The sequence below is a fragment of the Aptenodytes forsteri genome, unplaced genomic scaffold (assembly GCF_000699145.1).
Source record: "Aptenodytes forsteri isolate BGI_AS27 unplaced genomic scaffold, ASM69914v1 Scaffold166, whole genome shotgun sequence".
Taxonomy (NCBI): Eukaryota; Metazoa; Chordata; class Aves; order Sphenisciformes; family Spheniscidae; genus Aptenodytes; species Aptenodytes forsteri.
This window is the reverse complement of record NW_008796110.1, coordinates 9,370,270-9,391,404: the sequence shown is the minus strand read 5'-3', so window position 1 is coordinate 9,391,404 and position 21,135 is coordinate 9,370,270. Positions and strand designations below refer to the sequence as shown.

Sequence of the window (21,135 nt, the reverse complement as noted above, 5' to 3'; positions counted from 1 at the left end):
TCTATATTGGACGTGGAAAGTGGCAGTAAGCAAGGCATGCTTGAAAACTTACTTGTAGTTGGGATAAAGCACTAGCTCCTTTGCTCTCTTGGGAAAGGAAGAAACGTACTGACATAAGAAGCTCTTGAATACAGCAGCGAAATTCCTCCTCATTTTGTCCACCAGTGGCAATAGAGAATAACCTTCGAGACTGAACTATATATTTGAAGATATATTCCTGTGCCTACAAATGTCAAAATCAGAGATAACTCAGACACCATGTTATTTAATATTGGCAAATCTTTCTATTGAAACACTAACAACATTTCAAAAGCACATACTCAGAAATGCTCTTCCCTTGCCTTTCATAATCTCTACAAACCAGGGAACACTTGGTTTTTTAACAAATGGAAAACTGCAAAATCTCAACACTGCCCCCCTGCCATCCCTCACATGCCTTTGGCTACAAAAACCCGTATTGCATAAACATACAGGGCCAATATAAGAAATAGGCTCAAACTTTAGAGCTGTTCTTAGAATTGCTCTGCCTGTTAAAAGTTGTTTTCCTGTCAACTGCTAACTAGATAATAAAAAGAGAGCTTAAGTTAAGTTGCAAAACTGTTGGAATGTAAATTAAAAATACAGCCCTTTCTTATTAGCAAGATACTTAAGTTAACAGCAGCATAGAAAAGCACAGAAAGGTACCACACTGACATTTTATTTCCAGACTGTAGCACCTGTCCCAAATGGGATTATTGTGTTGTACAGCTCAGCCTGACTCCACGATGTGTTTTGTTGATGGTACAAAACAGGACAACAAGAGCAACCAAACCCACCATTTTCAGCAGAATTCCCTGGTGTCAGCTTTGAACCATTAAGTCAGCATGCATGTCTGCCATTTAGATTCAGATATGCGACAGACGTTAATACTACCAATGCAATCTACATTTTATTTCTTAAATCTAACTCTTACTCATGTATATCTTCATTCAGGACGGAACACAGAGCTTCAGAGTCTAGTAGTAGCTCCATTGATCAACTTATTGACAAAAGAGAACGATGAATAAACTGACTGCACTGAAAGAGTCTGCAACTCCCTAGAATTAGTACTACCATTCCATCATTTATACATACTCTGCTTCATTTCCTAAGTTAAAGCTGTTGGTACTGTATGAATACATCATTCAAATATATAATAGCCTTCGACAATTTTTATTACCTTTAGTACTTCCTGTATGTGCTCGTGCAGCTCCACTTCGGTGACTCGATCAATATGCCACTTTAGTACTTTTATAAGATCTCTAGAATACAACATCAGAAAGTATTATAACACAGAAGTGGGAGAACGGTTAACTTTGCATTTAAAATGCAACCCAATATTTGTCATATGAGAAACACTGACAAAATAAAAAATATATGACTAGATTTCGCTAATCACTACAGGCCCAATATTACACTTAGTTTTCAGTCTGCTGAAAGCCACCTAGTAGATCTAAGATCTCTAGAATACAACATCAGAAAGTATTATAACACAGAAGTGGGAGAACGGTTAACTTTGCATTTAAAATGCAACCCAATATTTGTCATATGAGAAACACTGACAAAATAAAAAATATATGACTAGATTTCGCTAATCACTACAGGCCCAATATTACACTTAGTTTTCAGTCTGCTGAAAGCCACCTAGTAGATCTCTAATGAACAGTAAATAATACCAGCATTACATATGCAGTAGAATGATTTTGACAGGGATACAAAAGCTCAGTTAAGCCAGAAGAGTTCCTGCCAGCATGGACTATCCCTGCTATTCCATGCATCCGTTTCCAGTCTCATAAAACCGCATTGGTTTTAATGGAAGTCTAGGTAGCAAATAAATACAGAGTACAGCAGAGCAAGTGATGCTTATTAGTGCACTGTTCTACACAGACAGTGAACACAGTTGCAGCTGGATGATGTTAAGGCTCCTATGTTTTTCAAAGTAATTCAAATAAAGAAATCCACTGAAGAAAAAGATTTAAAAATGAAGCCAATGTTAGGGCATTAGCAAGTTAAGTTACCTTTCAGGTAACTTAAAGTTGTTTTACTCTTTTTTAATGGCCTAAATCTGGGCATTCATATAAGCATTGCATTTTATTTCTAATGATACCATTTAATTTAACCTAATGATTGATTCGGCTTAGTTTACCAATAACCGTCAGTATTCAAATCAGATAGAAAAAATACAGACTTCACCTGTATGCAAGTGCTCCTGCAAAATGACTTTCAATGTAAGTGTCCATTACTGGCTTAAAGTGGTGAAACTTGCTGTCCTGCAGCAAATTTATTATGTGAACCTAAATGTGAGGGAAAAAGAAAAAAAAAAGCTTTTTTTTTAACTTAGTTCTTAAATAGTGTTAAGCATCATCACAAAATGAAACTTACCAAACAATCAAATACTTTTGATCCATATTTTTGAGAGTTTTCATCTAAAATCCCAAATAAAGTGTCTAGTGTATCTTGAAGAAACTGATTGGAGAGAATAAGAGACAGTTTGTTATTAATAATAGGTATTTTTGTGACACACAAATACATTATTTCCCTCATATTATCTAAAAGGATAGAATGGTATATACCTTCACTATTTCTGAACCATCAATTTCTTTTAATTTTGAGAGGCAACCTGCAATTTTGTCTGGGTGGGTTCTCCATTTCAGAAGGTCAAGCATATCTCCTGCAAAAACAAAATGCAAGATTAAAGCTGGAAGCAAAGCAGCATTTCAGATTTTAAATTCTACTATTACAGTCCACTCAGCAAAACTTGGCTTCATTAAAAGAAAACATCTCAAGATTTGCTATAATATGATCTGCCCAACAACAAATTTTCATTCCATCCCATAATTGCTCCACCAATAGAAACATAAGAACATGGTAATGGGTCACTAAAATCAGTCTCCTGTGGCAAATATATCATGCAATCTTGTTCAGATATTTGTCAACTACCATCTTAAGACAAGGAATTATTTTGCTGTCTCTTGTCCCATTGAAGGATGCCTTCCAGAGCTGTCATCTGACGGCTAGAAATAGTCTCCTAATTACTAGTTTGTACGTATTTAAAATACTCATCTTCCTATGCCTTTTTAGAGAACAAACACAATACCTCTAAGCTCCTGCTTTATTAATAAGCAACACAATCTCTTCTGGAAAATAAACTCTTCTGAGCTAAAACATACCTGAGTGCCTTCACACTTCCTCCAGTTTTAATTCATTCTCCTTTAGCTTTCTTGACCAAAATGGTAACTACGTTACAGATGAGATTACATCACTGCTTTCTATATCATTAGAAAGCTCATATGTCTGCTGTAAACACTGACGTTCCAGAATTTGGGGGTTTTTTTAGATACATCATATTGGTGACACGAATAGGTCTTTCTCCTGTGCAATACTGTTCAGCTCCCTGACTACAGCAGAATCCCCAAGAGTCTCCCTTAGGGTATGATCCTGCCTTTTGTACCATTAGATTTGATCTAATTTCTGCTCTTTCTTATTAATTATTTAAATGAAAGTTACCTTGTTTTGCCTGTATCAGATTTTGATTTTGTCCCTCTCAACTGATGAGCCCTTTCAACTACATATTAGCAGCAAATTTCATTAACAGGCTCTCTAGTGTCTCAGGTTTTAGTGAAGCAACTCCCATCCCCACCCGCTTCCACCACTCCAAACGAGATCAATCCCAGGCCTAATTCTTCAGATCTACTAGTATTTTCCTTTCACTCAAACTGCTAGTTCCCTTTTAGCCCTTATTTACCAGTTTTTAAATTATTATTCTAATCTGTATCTTTTCTAATTTCCCATGTGGTGTTACTGAAGTCCAGATGGTTTAGATCTGCTATGTTTCCTCTGAATAATAGTAATAATAATATTGAAAAGAAAGATTAAGAAGTTTATTCTGGCATAATATGCCTTTGATAAACTCATCTTACAGCACACTCCATTTAGCTACATGTCCATTCTTTCATCCATGATTTCTTGTAAATACTTGCATAAAATTCATCGGAGGGTGATGGCCCAGTTAACATATCTGCTCTTCCATCTGTCTTAAATGTAGGTTCTATATTTATTACTCTTAGGTCATCTGTTACTGCTTTCAGCTTCAGATATGTACTAAAAAACCCACCTCGCTCTGAGATTGGGAATTTCATGTCCCATACCATTCAATATCCTAAAATAGAGTTTTGCAAACTTGGCTCGACTTTTCAGCAGTTTTCACTTGATCCTGACCCTTGCTGAACTCTGACATGTTGATGTTATTTTTCACCCTTCTGTTGCAGGTTCTCTGCTTACTCCTCACATTTTCTTCCCCGTGACTCACTCGCTCAGGTCTGCAGCTCTCCTTTCAAGTTGTATTCAGAGCACAAAGTTCCACTTATTTTTGAACCGTTGAATTAAATAAATCCCAAAGCTCCTTTACATGCATGTTTACTACTTCCACGTTTCACTGACCAGCTTTTCAGAATTTCTCAAAGCCTGGTCGTTTGAAGCAGAAAACCTTAACCACCGTCCGATCCTTCCATCAGTTTAAGATGAACCACTGGTCCAGTTGATCACTGCCCAGCAATGTCTTAGAAGGATCCAGTTCTTCTGAAATGTGCTCAGTACTTATCAAACTAAGAAGCTAATAGCAAGTGTTCCTCTTGGTTCAGCAACTGTTTGGGTGCTTTCTACCACAGGCTGTTTTCACACTCAAGTAACATTTGAGCCACACCCATCTTTGTGTCATTTCTTTCCCAGTTTGCTCCAGGAAAGCTCCTCTCTCCCACAACAAGACATGAAGTAATATTTCTGTCTTTAATAACATTAAATAAATCTCCACCTATATTCAAATCTTGCCAGAGGTGCTAACGGCAAACACCCTATATGCTATTCCACTAACATTTTGCTGCCTAAATTGATTTTGGTGGGCACAAATTGTTTTTATGCATTTATACATTTCTTTTTTGTTTTGCCTCACCCTGTGCTAGTATGGAATGATTTGGATTAAAAGAGATCCTTGAGTTGCCCTAAGAGTGCTGAAGGGTCCCAAACATGCATCAGAGACACATCCCAAAGATCAAGGACAAATGATATGTTTTATTATTCCGTCAGGAATTTTTGAGAAACAAGCATTACGAATCCAGTGAACTGCATTTCTCTTTTGGATAATTAAATGGACTTCTATACTTTATTCTGTTTAAGCCTCAACTTAAGTTGAGGAGTAGCGAGACTAGCTAAAGCTGTCAGTTCATAGTAGGAAAAATATTTCTTTACAGGTTTGCTGGAGGAACTTGGTGGGAAAATAGTTGACACTCAATATTAGGGATTTGTTGGGGGATTAAAAGAGAAAGAGAAAGCGAATGTCAGACACTCACTTCAAAGCACTTATTTCAAGGAAAATGCTAAGGAGGAAAGACATTGCTGAGATAACATTAGCAAATAGCCCGAGCATAAATGACATGAATAGAAAATCTGACATGTGAATCACAAGGGGAAGGGATAGCAATGTGTCATGTATTAAGAGAAATGAGAATATAAAATTGTCCCCAAAATAGGCCCACTAGGAAAACATACGTGTGGAAAAGGGAGAACGTCAGTGCTGCTGATAAATTTTGCTGAAGAAGAAAAAAATTTCCAGTGCCTTCTCTTATTCATGATCAGATTTGTACCTTAAAAATAGGCTACACCTGACCTCCAATTCCTACCAAACAAAACACTCCCCTTCTCGAGGTCCGTAATTTAAATTCAAAGCGCTAGTTTTAAGAAAGGGTTTAGAATCATGTGTATAAGGAAGTGGTTTGGGATGATCTTTCCATCTCTCTCCTATAAATCCTGAGACATCAGAAATTGGCCTGGTGTAGCACTACTGCACTTCAAAAGGAAAAAGCCGAATTCCAGAACTGGCGGTCTGCGTTCCTCTTCCAACAGGATGCTTCTGTGGTTTCCAACACGCCCTCCAAACTGGGGTCACTCTGGAAAGCTGCCCCCTGTTACTTTTGTTTTATTAATCACCAGTTTGGCTTTTTTTAGATGCGGATAGATGGATTACACCTCTGCCTTGCAAAAGACATGCTGTATGGCATGTGCTCTGCTGATGAACAGCTGCTTACTGGGGATGTGCCGATCAGTGCTGAGAAATGAGCGGATGCCAACTCGCTAAAATATTCTGACTTGCTGGATGGATTCTGAGTCTCTGGCAGGCAGAGATCCCTCCTATATGTCAAAAACTACGTAAGACTGTATTGATAACTACTCAGTAGAAAAATACTATGTTCTCTCTCGCTCTTTTGGGTTTTTTTAGGATAATGAAATATAACTATCCAGCTAAGAATGTAATATATAAAAGCTGGTATACTTTTTTGCTAACATTAACTGATTAACTACCCAGGATCAAAAGTCAATCTAAGGAGAAGCTAACTGGCAGACAGATTAGATAAGGACGCGTTCTTCTGAGATATGTTGATGAACGCACAGACTCCCCTGGTTAGAAGGTCTCTGAAAATTGTTTGGAAATAATCCTAAAATCCCCTCCAAAGTACCCAGGGTAAGGAAGTTATGGATCCCAACAACTGGGAGTCAGCCTCCTTCCCCCAGTCCCCATAATTTTAATATGCATGAGAGCTGATGGCATGTGGGAACAATCAATGAGAGAATGACGGCTGAGTAAAATTTCGCAGCAAGCTAGTAAAGCTCTGGCCTAATTCAGTCACACCCTTTACAAGTCTGGGTTTGGGGTCCTCCCCCCACCGCATGGACAGACCAATAGCATAATTTTCAATTCATTTCCAGGCTGGACATTGTTGTTTGTAGACACAGGCAGATCTCCGAGAACTTCAGAAAAATCTCCAAACTTAGAAACAGATTAAAAAATAATCAGCAATTTTCAAAAATACTAATACAAATGTTTACTAAAAAAGTAAATACACAGATCTTTTTACTCCTGTATTTTTTAATAAATATGCTACATTCTCTCAGGGATAATTGAAGTAATGCTCACATGACCAAATATCCACATGCTTTGCTCTATGTTCATTTTCTGAGCATGCAATAGGCTTTGGCAAATTTTTGTTTAAAAGAATGGGGATTTGGAAACTCACCAAGATGAACTTCCCAAAGAAGATCCTTGGAGAAAATATGAGCCTGTCTATTGAAAATATTTCCACCCTCTGAAGTACTGCTGAAATAATTGTTAACTCTTTCAGAGCTGAAAAGGGGATCAATATTATTCAGATATTCTACACCCTCTTACTCAGAATATGGTTAAAAAAAAAAAGGAAATTTTATGCCCTATGTCACACATCTATTTACATTAAGTACAAAATAACTCCTGTACTGTGAACATAAATTAGTATTACAGCCCCCGACAATAGTGCAACTATTTATCAGTGAGACACTTAAGTTCTGGGCAGCACTTTCATGCATGTGTAAGTATCAGTAGATTCATGTGACTTCCTAAATCAAGGCCTTTAACTGAAGCAAATTTACTCTCTGATTACCTATTAGCAACCTTTGGGAAAATCTTTTATTGGCTAACTTTTATTACTTTGAAGCTATGAGAATACAGAATGGATGTGCACAGTGAAACAGACCACTTACTATTTGCACATAGTTCTATTTTGGACACTTCCTACTAAATGGTGAAAATTAAGACGATTATTTCAATTTAAAAAGCTGCTCTAGTTGTTGTTAAACACCTATAATCAATTTCCAAGCATTTAGCAGTTTTATCATCATACATGATGATACAAGAAGGGTAAAAATACAGTCATTCACACACAAGAGAGAGCTAAGCAAGTTCTTAAAACTGTGATAAACAGCTCAGAAAAAACAATACAAAACTGCGGGGATATCAAAGAATGGTCAGAAACACATTACCAAGCAAATACACAATATTTAGAAATTTGTGGAAAACTGTTTCAGTTACAAACTGTAGTTAACATGGCAAAGAAACAAGAATCTTGAGAATTTTATACAGAGCAATGGTAAAGAGCGCAAACACATGTATTTCTATCTGCTGTTCCTTACATCGAGTGTATAAGATTGTTTTAAGTAGTAGTAAATGTTTGTTGGCTTTAAGGAAGAGAAGTGATACAACAAAAAAGCAATATGTGCCTAATTAAAACCAAACTGCCACAGCCTAAAGCCTACAATAAGTATTTCATAAAAACTCTACAACAAACAGATTAAGAGGTTTTGTAAAGCAGCTGGGTTTTGATAGTTGATTCCAAGAGTGCTGCATTTGATTCCAATATCATGTTAATCTAAAAAGCATTCTTGAACTACTTAAAATCAGTGGTTTATCATGCTGCATTGGTTTCCATCTGGATATAAAAAATTATGAAGAAAACCAGTTTATAAAATGGATAAAACATAAGCTTTTTTTGAGTACATCCATGCTTGCTTGGCACGGAAAAGGCTAGCTATCACACTCATTTGAATTCATCATGTTTTAAATAATCAACATATCCTACCATTTTGTGTGAGTTTAGTGGAGCAGAGAAAGGACGTAATCCAGAAGGACTCTTTAGTGGTTTTTACTGCTTGGCTGTTGTTTCCTAGGAAAATTCCCTTTGAAAAGGGGAGTTTGAGGTAGCGACCAGAATCCTGAAGGTTTGTGTTTTCTTCACACTGTGAAAACAAACTAGTTAAAATAACTGTACTGCATAAAAACAAAGGACCAAATCCTTAAATTATATGAATTATTATTGTTTCTCTGCCAGAAACTGAAGAATTTTCACTATGCCTGTTGCAACTTTGTTTTTGGATCATAGCTTCATATCTGACATGGAAGTCTAACAAATTTGCACAGGTTATGTCAAATGAATAGCTACAAATTTTGGTGTTAAAATCTAAAATTTATCTGGGAGCATATAAAATCCTCCGAAATAAGAGATAACTGTTAAATGTGGAATGAAAATTCCACAAAACGGAAATATCTCTAAAACTGATAACATTGAGTAGATGTGCATAAATGAGTTTGCTTGATTTTCCAACTTCAGCCATTCAGTAAGAGGGTATCATGGGGTTCACTTTGTGTGTTTTAATTGAACTTGGCTTTGTGAAATCCATTATAAATACAATGTAATATAATAGTAAGACATAGTAAAACCAGTGCACTGAAACAGATAACTAGATTCAATTGCAGTTTGTAACAGGAAGCTTAATATTAAACAATCAGCAATGGATATTTTAATGGTAACAAGATTATCACTCATTCGGTAATGAATGCAGACTTTCTCAGCCTAATGTTTCTGGGCATTTAAAGTATGTTCCAGAGGAATCATTACAGCTAATGATTACTAATTCAAATTACCTTGTGTACAATGAGTTCATGGGTGCCATCTGGCAGAGTCCTCCCATTTTCCTGCATCAGGGGCACGAAAGAAAAGCCAAACAACTTCTTCTCACCCTTTTCTTTCGCTGAAATACATATGTAAATAGCAGCACTTAAAGTTAATATTATGCATTTTAGACAAAATAAATGGATATAATACAATATAAGAAAGTATACTGGAAGCTATTAGCAGCTAGTGAGACTAAGATTATCTTAAATTTCTTTTCAGATTTGCGCATTATCTACTGTAATAGTTTCTTTTATCTCATGGTAAATCAGGAAGCAGTATTCTGGAATGATTTGGTATTTATTAACAACAGATAATGGAAGCCACCAAATATGCAGTCTTAGCAATATATAGAATACCAGGAAACACAAATAAATGTGACCTAGCCAGTCCAACATAAAGAGAAAAGGAATTTTTTGTGACAATTATTCCCTATAGTAGCTTCTACCTACTGGTCTCCATTTTAGGTCAGCCTCAGGCTACACTGCACTTCTATTTTCAAATAAGGCATCTGCCTCTATAGATATGACTGAAGATGTCACTGGTCCTTACATGAATGTTAGACAGCAGATAACATTTTCAAACTTGGATGCCTAAGCTCAAATTCCAAAACTCATCTATCACCTAAATATAAAGCAGACTACAAAACACTGAAATGGCACAAATTTTCCTGAAGCCAATGAGTGCAGATGCTCAACACTTTTGAAAATCAACCAATTTTTCATCAAATGTGTATATATACAACTTAAGAGTCCGGTTTTAGCACAGTTGGGGTGGTGTAGGCAATCATAACAAAAATATCCAACTTGTAGTGCATGGGAAAGATTGTGCAAAAATGTATCAACTGTTTGAAACATACCACTGACGTTTTTCCTTTATTACTTCATAGCTTATAAAAGAAATCTTAAAAAGAAAAAAATGCAAATTTCTTCCTTATGTACCCAAAATCTAAATATACTATAACTTACTGTGTGTGCCACTTTCCACAAAGGCAATCTAAATAATCAAATCTTGCTATACCGACATCACCAAAAAGAGCCAAACAACAGCAGCAGTTTAAAAGACGTACAATTTTATCCACCTTTCTCTACAAGCTTGACAGCAGTCAGCACCATAGCTATGAAACCTGTTTCGCATACCTTGGTATGCAGTACGTGAATCCAGACGTCACTTTTTACCTCAAAATCATCTCTAAAATTGTTCAGAATGTTTACAAAATTTTGGAATTTTATTTTATAAGTAAAAAAAAAAAAAAGGCAATACAAAAGTGATGTTAATTGACTGTGATGTATCTACGTACATTTCCCATGGGTTGGATTGCTAAACATGTACTAAGGAACAGGTATAATTTTGGATAATTTACCCAGTAAATTCTAAATTTGCATTTTGAATTTACGTGAAATTCTTTTTACATTTGCAGCTGCAATGTTGTCTATTTCCATTTAATAAAACTAGACTGGTTTTTCCTGGAATTTAGGCTTTACCAAAGCACTGAGTTCCACCAAGCAGAGCTGCAAGCCTGAGAAGCTGTGTCATTAAAGCATTACAGAGAAAGTTCATGCAGCTGTCTTTTTCCTGAGGTATTATGGAAACTCATGTGCTGACTGCAGCTGTAACGGAGAGAACCAGCAGAAGTCGTGAACAGCGCTTACTGGAACAGTGCCGGAATTCACAGCGGATGTGTGCTCCTCTGAATTTATCCACAGGAATAGGAAGTTTCAGCAGCTCAGCCCATCTGGGACCATTGTTATGATAAAGCACAAAGGAATGGTACTCGCTGGCTGGTGGCTCTCCAGAGCCAAATGAGATAAAATCCTAATGAAGAAAAAGTATTGATTAGAGATTAAAGGCAGATTAGTTCACTGGTAAGATGTTATCAAGGACTGTTCTTACAAGGAAGACTATTTAATATTTACATTCATATCATAAATGCCACATGTGGTATCATGCTCAGTATCTTTAAACCCACAAAAATAGTAGCACTTTGTTAATATTTGCTGATTAGAAAAAATGGCAAGAATCATCCACACTGATGAGAATCAAAGTATTATATAGGGAGAACTGGGTGATCAGGAAGGCTTAAGCAACAAATGCGATGTGAAGTCCCGTGACACAGCATGGTCCATCCAGTGTTATGCCCAAGCAACAAACAAGAACGTAACTGAGACAAGAACAGCCCAGACTCATGACCTTTAGTCCTCTGAAATAAGCCTGTAACCCTGCTGTTATCAGTGATACGTCCCAGCATGAAAAAAGAAAGAAATCTGGATTCCTGGATTAGGAAGAAGCAAAGTGTTCGTTGCCTTTGCAACACCCATGATGGTCTCTCCATATCAAAGTAGGCAAATGGATTTTTCTAAGTCCTGACTTGGGGATACCTATTAATTCTCTGTGGGAAAGGTAAGCTGTAGCTCTTCTCCTCAGCAATTATAAGGGATCACCTCTGCATCTCGATATCCTTTATTTTTTTACATGTGTATATATAAAACAGATATATATATACACACGCACACATATATATTGTGCAAATATGACGTTTATGCCATGCATTTCTGTGCACAACCTCACTTCACATATATGTGCACGCACACACACACACAATTTGCACCAGACTACTTGTGTCAGCTTTTCTTCATTTTGTCCCTCCACAGCCCTCAACATCATGTAGAACATGTGAAAAAAGTACTTTCAAATAAAAGGAAAAAAAAAGATGCTAAATATGTATGGAAAAGGTTGAAGGTAAACAGAAATCTTTTGGTACAGAAAAAAATCTGAGAAGTAGTCATCTATTAATAATTAAAATATAAAACAGTGCCTGTTTGTGAGCTATCACCAGCAGTATGCAACCAAATCTGAAGAAAAGAAGGAACATTAATTTATTCTTTTCTTGATACACGGTGGTGATTTTTGCATCAAGGATCTCTGATTTATTAAAATCAGACAAAAAATTGAAAATGATCAAAACACGTTCTGTGTAACATGAGGAAATGCATACCTACTAAGAAGAATTATTATGACATAAAAAATTCTCCAAAACTTGATCTTGCTTCAACGTTTTCCAGCATCTTAATGGAATCATTAGTTATTTGGTTGGCAATTATACGTGTTTATCTGAATCACGTAAGTGATCACAGAAATAAAACAAACATGCATTTTATAAAGGTTTTAAGCAAAGTGGAGATACTTTAAATATCTAAAACCAGCAAAAGATAAACATGAACTTTCCAGAGCAATTTTGTACTCTTCAAACAATGCCACAAAAGATGATTTACATCTGAAAAAGTGTATCAAAATTAACTGCAGCAAGGAAAAACATACAACAAAGATACCTTTAAAATTTGACCACTGCTGTCCACGACATGCATTGTCACTTCCACATTTCTGGCCACACTTTTCCCTCCTTTCTCAAATTCTCCTCTTTCTACAGTGATATATAAATCATTCCTCATTTCACCTACAAAAAAACCAAACCAAACCAAACACAAAGTGTGCAAAAGTCAGTTCAACTTTCTTACTTTTTGCTTTTAGTACTTTAGTAGACTTTCATCTTCTCTTCCAAACAAGGGATAGTATCACACCCACAATTTATCAGTATTTTCAGATTTTAAATAATAACAATTGTTTTCATAAACCAAGAAAACCAAGAAAGCTTCATCCCTCTAAAAGCCCAAGAGATTATCTGCCATACTAAACCAATTCTAGGGGTTTCTACACATCTGTTAGCTCTTTTTGGTCTTTACAGTGGCATCTCCAGCTATATCGAAGCTGGTGTCTAGCTTCACCTCATTTAATTCCTCTTTTAATCTAAGGCAATATTAATGTGTTTTCTTTCATTTGTAATCTTTACATTTCTCTGTTTAATGTCTCCTTGAAGAACTGATTGCAACTTTTTACACTTAATCTCAAAAGAAAGTGTATTACTTTGAAGAAGCAAAAAACCAAGAGGTTGGTGTTCTTTCCATTAGAAGGGCAGGCTTCCCAGATTGCTAGCATTCAAATCTGTCTTTCCGATCTAAAAGATCTCAACATATTTTACATTGACAGGGCGTTCTGAAGTTTTCTAGCAAAAAGTTAGCTTAGTTAGCTAATTTTTTGCTTGTTGGAAAGGCTTCTGAGAAATTAAAATCTTCATCAACACATTCAAACTACAAATCCAGTACAGGCGCTACTGAAGTGTTACATAGTATATACAAGTTATGAAATACTGCTAGCATGTTTAAATCGAAATTCTTTGTGCGTTCATAGATTAACATGCTAAGTATTCTGTCAGACCATAACCAGATCTTCTGGATGAGATCAATGGTAATTTTATTTTAGTTTCAGTTGACACAAACCGCAAAGTTTATAGCTGATGAAAGGAAGAAAGATTGTTTGGCAGCTGGGGGGGGGCGTGGGGAGAAGCAGTACTGGTGGTGACTGGAGTGGCATGGTAGGGAAGCCCCTGTTCTGTCTGAAGATGCTAAATCTATTTCTAAAAAGTGTAAACTAATCTAGCTCTGGACAAACATTACTAGAACTACTTGGATGCAATTGGCCTTTCCATGTGAAACACTAGAAAAATGAAGGATGAACAGCATCATAATTAGGAGCATCTTCTAAAATTCTAATTTCTAAATTTGGTAGAAAAAGAAATTGAAAATATATGCTTTCATCTAGTGAAATGCAAATTTAGCATAAAGGGAATATGCTCTTTTAATAAAGCAGATGTTCACTGAGCACTGGTGAAAAGAAATCAAGTATGACAGTTTTGTATATTTATAGGTGTACCACTTAGAAGTCAAACATGAGATGGATACTTGTACAGTGGGTAAAATTAATTAAAAAATATGCAACTGATAAATAATAAATGCATCTTCAATTTCTGTCTTCATTTTAATGTGCAAGCAGAATTTGACCTGCTTGAACTTTCCAGGATACTCTAATGTTTCACATTTCTTGCATTTATTTTACCGCATGCAACTCTCCAGTGATTTTTAAGTACCAGAAACAATGATCTTGCTACAGTCTTCTAATATTTTTATAACATTATTCCATCACTGTATGTAAAATAATTAAACGATTCCTCCAAAGCACAGCCTAAACCATTGCCAAATGAAAAAAAAAATGGTAAAAGAGGAAACTGCTATATTATCAAGCCCTCAAGAACCATATCCATAAAAAAAAGGGGGAAATCTGCTATTGTATTACCTTATTATCAATTATCTTCTGAAACAACTATGGACAGAGGCTAAAGTACAGCTAGACAGAATGAACAGAAACAAATACCAGGACCAGATGGTATTCACGTAAGAGTTTTGTGTGAAGTCAAGGATGAAAGAGCTGAATTACTAATAAGTGTGTGCAATCATTGAATCAATCTCTGGTTCCCGGTGGGAACCAAGTTCAAAACAAGCAAAAGGTGGTGGAATGGACAGCAAGATTTGTAAAAAAAAATCCCCACAATAGCAACCCCAAAACAAAAAACAAACACAAACCAAAACCTTTCCGAAGGATGTTGTGAATGTGAGAAATGTATAAGGGTTCAAGGGAAGAACAGAGAAGCTGTGGAAGGAAGATCTACTAAAAGATATGAAACAGACAATCACAAGCAGCTCAAGAAATCCCTTGAGCTGAAAATAGCTGGAGGCTGGGAGAGCATCAAGGAGTAATTACCATACATGCATATATGCATGCTCAGTTCTTACTCTTTCTTAGGTGTCTGTTTACAACACTTGGCTAGACGGGCCCTTGATCTGAATCAGTAAAGCTGTTTGTATGTTCATTCAGGTCACAAAATTACCCTTAAAACTACTAGATTCTGATTATTTCCACGTTACAGTAATATTTTATTGTAAAAGTTTTAGAAGCTAGTACAGTATGATTATCAAAGATGTTAAGTCCTTGCTTAGCATACGCTTATACTAGGATTGGTTCTAGTTAGTGCTGGCAGTTGGTCACTTTCAAGAGTCTTACATTCAGAAAAAATGACAACACACAATAATAAAAAAGAGAAGCTTTGTTATATAACTGATTTTAGCACACAACTTGTAGTTGCAGCAATTTCTCTTTAAGGATTCACCTGAATTCTACATGCATTTGTGCTACATTCAGTCATTATTTTTATTTATCAGCAAGGAATTATTTCAATTTTCCATGGGGTCTTCACAGAAATGTAACCAAGTAACTATTTCCACCACAAATTTCATGACCTAGCCCAGATGAAACTCAGTGAAAACCATATTTTTTCCTTTTTAAATAGAGTAAACTGTACAGGATTTAAATGAAAATGACACTGGAACAGATTGCCCAGAGTAGTTGTGGATGCCCTATCATTGGAAGTGTTCAAAGTCAGGTTGGATGTGGCTTTGAGCAACCTGCTCAATTTTAAGTTGTCCCTTTTTTTGGGAGGGGGAGGGGAGGGGGGGGGGGGGGATGATAGTCTTGATCTTTAAAGATGATATTTAAAGGTAGCTTCCAACCTAAACCATTCTGTGATTCTATGCAAAAATAAGAAAGCATTTCTAAAAGAAGTAATTAGAGCCTCACAGAAGTTAAGCAGGCTTTCAAAAACAGTGCCTGCATTTTAAGGTTTTTGAAAAGATCCAAACCCATTGAGGTTCACCTTATTAATTGCCAGAAGAAATCAAATCACAGGGAAAAAAAGACACAGAAGTAGGACGTACTTTCACAAATACTGTCCTGTTCTCCTCTTACAGAACCTTGGCAGAGTTTGTAATCAGTGTCATGAGGGGACAGTTCAGATTAATTTTGTCCTGATCTACATCCATTCAGGAAGCTGTACTCTGCTTTCAATGTCTCAGAGCAAATCAAGACACGTGGGTCACGTTATTGAAAGAAAATGCCAGATTTTCTCTATTATCATGCAAGGCAAATTAAATCCAAGAGGAGACGAAGCCTCTCACGCTACATTAGGAATAATGATGTTTTATATGGAAATGGATAGAAAATCAGAAGGGAGATAACTGAAATAGACCGGAAAATTAATCAAAAAGAATGTAAACTATGGGCTATATATCAAGGGTGCAGTCTGCATCAGGCAGATATAACAGCAACTTCCTTTTCTCAAAGTATGTGGCATAGCTGACATTTTATAATCTTTAAAAAAATGTAGGTTTTGGTTTAAATTTGGCCTTGTGTCTGGATTTGTACTCACACATATTTCACTTTTGGTTTAAAACAGATCACTACTTGCAACCAAAATGTAAGAAAACCAACTATATTGAGCTTGCACAGTTCAGATAAGTGTACTGGAACATTCAGAACTTAAAGCCATGCTCCTGATGAATTTTTGGCACAATATTTGTATGAACATATTATGAGTAAAAGCTTGCAAGATCAAAAAGTCAATGGGGTTGTAAAAATCAAGCACAAAGCCTTATCAGAAAATACTGACTGTGAAAAAGAAAATGTATTTGGAAAGTTAACTTCACTCTGGAAAGGAAAAAGGAAAGAAAATTATAATAAAAACTTAGACAAATATATTTGGATCCAAATTTAAAAAAATATTTCCCTCTCAATACATTGCTCTGGAGATCTCTTAATCACTTTTACTTCCTTAATGTAGAATTGCCATTGCTTCAATCTTCCTTAACAGAAATTTTCTCCCCAAAAACTGAGATTGTCTGTATAAAACTAAGTTAGGGCATTCTTTTGTGGCCCTCTTCCAGTAAAAACAATTCAAACATCACCAAATTGTTGAATTTATCTATATTCCTTTAACTGATCTTTTTAATTTATGGCAACTGCAATTACACAATCGATTACAAGAATATACACCATTTTGCTATGGGATCTTTGCCTTAACCAGTATACCAGACAGCTAATTATGACAGATTAAATCCTCTTGTTTTCACTAAGAGGGGCAATTACAGCCGTAAGTAGCACTGAAAGGGAAAGTCCTGCTGAGTATCTGAGTTCTGAGGTAGACTTTGGTGAGTACAAATGGTATCTCAGCTGAAGCATCTGCATGACTTAAATCTCTCCTAGGTGTATGTGTACTGAGATTTTTATACAGTCCTATACTTGACCACATGCAAGGAATTTACACTGAAACAAGAGAGGCACATCTTATACAGTACAGTATATCAGATTTTAATTACTGGTTGAAAACATGCCTATAGGATTGAATCTCAATCAGATATGATGAGACTTTAAACATGATGAGAAAAGCAACAGATTTATTCCAGCGTATATCCATGTTGAAAAATACAAAGTCCCCTCTTCTCTAGGTCTGTTTCAGTGAAAACATCCAATGGTTATTTTCAGCATGAATTTTGGTACAGGAATAAGCAACTGAAGACAATATAAAAAATGGTGCTCAACTTTAAGGTGACAAACCTACCTCTACCTGTAATGAAATTGCGTGGTATGAAAGATCTAGATCATTTGAAAGCATTTCTTTCAAAAGAAAGGGCAGCTCATTTTTGCCTGTTCTTATGGAGCATCTCCATCCCCCAACTCCTGTTGTGACAGTTTCTTTAAGCTTTCTGAATTCACCAGGGCTTCTGGACTGTGCAATGAACATGTGGATGTCAACATCCAGTTAGTAACACTGTTAACCATTATAGGGTCAAACCCCATTATAAGTCACCTTTGTCTAGACTGACATAGTTTTCTGGGTAAGAAAAGACTGTAGAATGGTGAACCACACACAGTAAGATCATTAAACATGTTTTGTGAAGCTAAACCACCTAGGCCTCCTTAGATGTGAAGGGCACTTCTAGACATGTGGGTTATGGGCTGAGTCAACAGAAGCTGGAGAAAAGCAAATTAAAGAAACCATGTGTTGCATTTCTGTGTTGTCTGAATCATTTCAGTGCTTAAAAAGCTGCTTATCTTGGCACAGCTACTTTCTAGCCACTATCCCAATAAAAAATGAGGTTAACATGTTACAACCAACCATAGGTAAGACAGAAGGTTATTGTACATTGGATGCGAGATGACAAACAACAAAGCAGAAAGAAAAAAAAAAAAGGTTGGTGTTGGTCCCTGTGAGAGTAGGAAGTAATAAGCTGTCTCGTGGAAAAACAGAAGAACTGTGAGGATCAAACAGTGTATCTAGGGAAGCTGTTTGTTCTTACTTCAGACAATAATGCAATGTGTTGAAAAAGGGTATCGATATATTCTGTCCTAATTATAGAAATGTCCCATTAACCCAAACACTTTGACACTACTTAGTTAGCAGCCTATCATTTCACCTATTTGTCTAATCAAAACCAGATTTTTAAATATTAAAAGCTACAGACTGAAGCACTCCTACAAGAGCTTCTACTATGAAGCGAGGGCTAGAGCTATATGGAAATTGAAGTTCCATAGAATTTAACAAAAAAAAATGTAAAGCTGCAGTGATGTGGATGATTATACAGCCTTACCTTTCCCGTGCAGCACAAGTGTTAAGTGCATATTCTGTAGGGACATTTACTCTGGTAAGTTAATTTAATTGTATGTGAAAGGTGCTGAATTGAAATGTCTGGGTTGCTGTGTACAGCACAGCATTGGCAGTACCTGCCTCTTCATACGGTCCTGCCAATACATTTCAGCTTTGACCTGGCAAAAATATCTTGAAAGCACAATTTATAGGTTGAGAGTGGAAAAACTTTAAAGCCTTCTTGCCCCAGATGTAGGTGCTAAGCAGGCACATTACAGCTCAAGGTTTCTGACCTAAGAAGAAACAGAAGAAGCTTCATGACTTCAATCCAACTAGCAGTGAAGTGTCCAAGGGCTGAATGGGAGCAGGGGACAGAGACCTGATCACCATCAATTACATGAAAGAGGCAATTACAAGGAGCAGGAGGAAAGGCCAATTAAAGTTGCAAAACAACCATAAGACAGACTGCTGGGGGACATGCTTAGCTAATGGAGATCAGCCCTCCTGAACCTGCCAACTACAAAACACAAATTTTAAATAACCAGTAAAGAGAAAAGAGCCAGGAGTAACTTGCAGATTGGAAACGACAACACATGCTCAGGGGTCCTATTATCTCCACCATGCAGTTTCATTATGGGATGGCTCTGCAGGCTCCCTTTCCTTTATAGATAGGAGGCTGCATCATCACTATTCAGGATCCACATACAAGCACTGGTCTGCTGCTGCTCACAGGGTGTACCCCCAGCTATGGGACCTACATGCAAGCTGCTCCCAGCTCAGAGAGGCTTGGACAGCTCACAGAGGCTTGAACGCTCCCACTGAATCTCAGGTGACAGGAACAACACGAGTAATCACTAGTAAGAAGAAGATCAGATCAGGACAAGCATCAGGAGAACATTTGTATGAATGTATTGTTTGTTCTTTTATTTTTCTAGGAACATTTGTACCTAACCTAAGTGTCAATGATCCTTCATCACAAAACTGTTTATAAACTTACACTGAGGGAGCTGTGAGTTACAATTGCAACACAGATATTATAACAACAAGACTTTTCTCATATTCCAACCACATTTAGAACTGTAGAATTTCTTGTAGCATATTAATATGGAACAAGGTTTTCAAGCTGAAGATAGCTGTCAAAGATCAAAGGTAGCTGTCTTTGTTAGAAAGAAAAGAGAGTTTAGTTTGCCAGTTATCCTCAAAAACCTTTCTAGTGAAATAAATTTCAATTTCATTATTTAGTAATGTAACAAAACACAGCGTGACTGTATTTGAACAAGATAGCATCTCTGATAGTTATAGCTTTCAGTGTGCAAATCTAAACTGTCCTGACAGCAGCCACTAATTTAAAAATAATTACACAGAACTCACTAGGAGCTTTTGTTAGGAACTGCTTTTTAGAAAGCTTTGCTCAGAATTATAGGTCCTTTAGAACCATGAATTGAAAAGCAGCAGAAAACATTATTTTGTTTAGAGAAAGTTCCTGTTCATTTACATCCCTGTAAAATACAAGCTAATGAGTTGCTTTGTTTTATACCCTAAACATGACTTGAACACTTCTTAAAACAATTTCAGTTGTAGGGACTGAAAATCTCTGGATGTGGCACAGACAAAATGGTATTCTCCAGGATGCAAATCTTGTGGATGCAAAATGTTTTAGAGATAAGCTCCTTAGAATACTTTGTAGAATGGGACAAGAGCTGTGTAGCTACTGTCAGTGGGAGGATCTCAAAAACACAAGTAGAAGGTGATTTTAACTTGGAGGAGAGGGCTAGGGACCCTTAAGCCATCTTGCCTCCTACCTTTTGAGTCAATCCATGCTATGCCTTGTAGCAGCTAGGATATTCTATGATGTTACTATCCATGCTGATATGCTGACAATAACAAGCAAAACTGGAAGATAAAAGACATGGGCAGGAAATCTTCCACTCCCTTTTTAGCCCAGTAAACTTGGAACTGGCACAGCTAAATTTACAATGAGAATAAACAGTTTACAGAAACACAGGGAACAAGACAGAAGAGCTCAATTCAAAAGTAGGTGGCCCTATGTCTGGGTGATGCAGCACTGACCACCAGCACGTAGCCTAAATTTCAACAAGTTACACTACAAGCTGATCATATTTGCAGTAGTCACAACCTGGAGGTTGTAAATACTTTAACTATCAAAATGTTTGTGTTTATTAATATATAAATTCTCCCTCCCTAGAAGATTAATATATAATGTTCTCCCTCCCTTTGGGGTAGGGAGAAGAGATTAAGTCCTGGAATACTATAGCAATACTAAACTCTTGCTAAGCCTTTCTGGCAGTAACTTTGATGTGATTTCATAGAATCGTAGAACGGTTTGGGTTGGAAGGGAAGGTCATCTAGTTCCAACCCCCCTGCCGTGGGCAGGGACATCTTCAACTAGAGCAGGTTGCTCAGAGCCCCCTCCAACCT

The 21,135-nt window shown here is 36.6% G+C and overlaps 1 protein-coding gene across 1 annotated transcript in view; it reads right to left on the bottom strand.

Annotated features, from left to right (window-relative positions):
* Positions 1 to 21,135, bottom strand: part of DOCK4 (dedicator of cytokinesis 4) — a 262,389-nt gene that overhangs the window by 81,856 nt on the left and 159,398 nt on the right. The window contains 9 exon segments of the mRNA XM_019474045.1: positions 53 to 223; positions 1,199 to 1,280; positions 2,212 to 2,312; positions 2,401 to 2,484; positions 2,592 to 2,689; positions 8,460 to 8,616; positions 9,302 to 9,408; positions 10,982 to 11,144; positions 12,659 to 12,783. Of these exon segments, the coding sequence (XP_019329590.1) occupies positions 53 to 223; positions 1,199 to 1,280; positions 2,212 to 2,312; positions 2,401 to 2,484; positions 2,592 to 2,689; positions 8,460 to 8,616; positions 9,302 to 9,408; positions 10,982 to 11,144; positions 12,659 to 12,783 (1,088 nt within the window).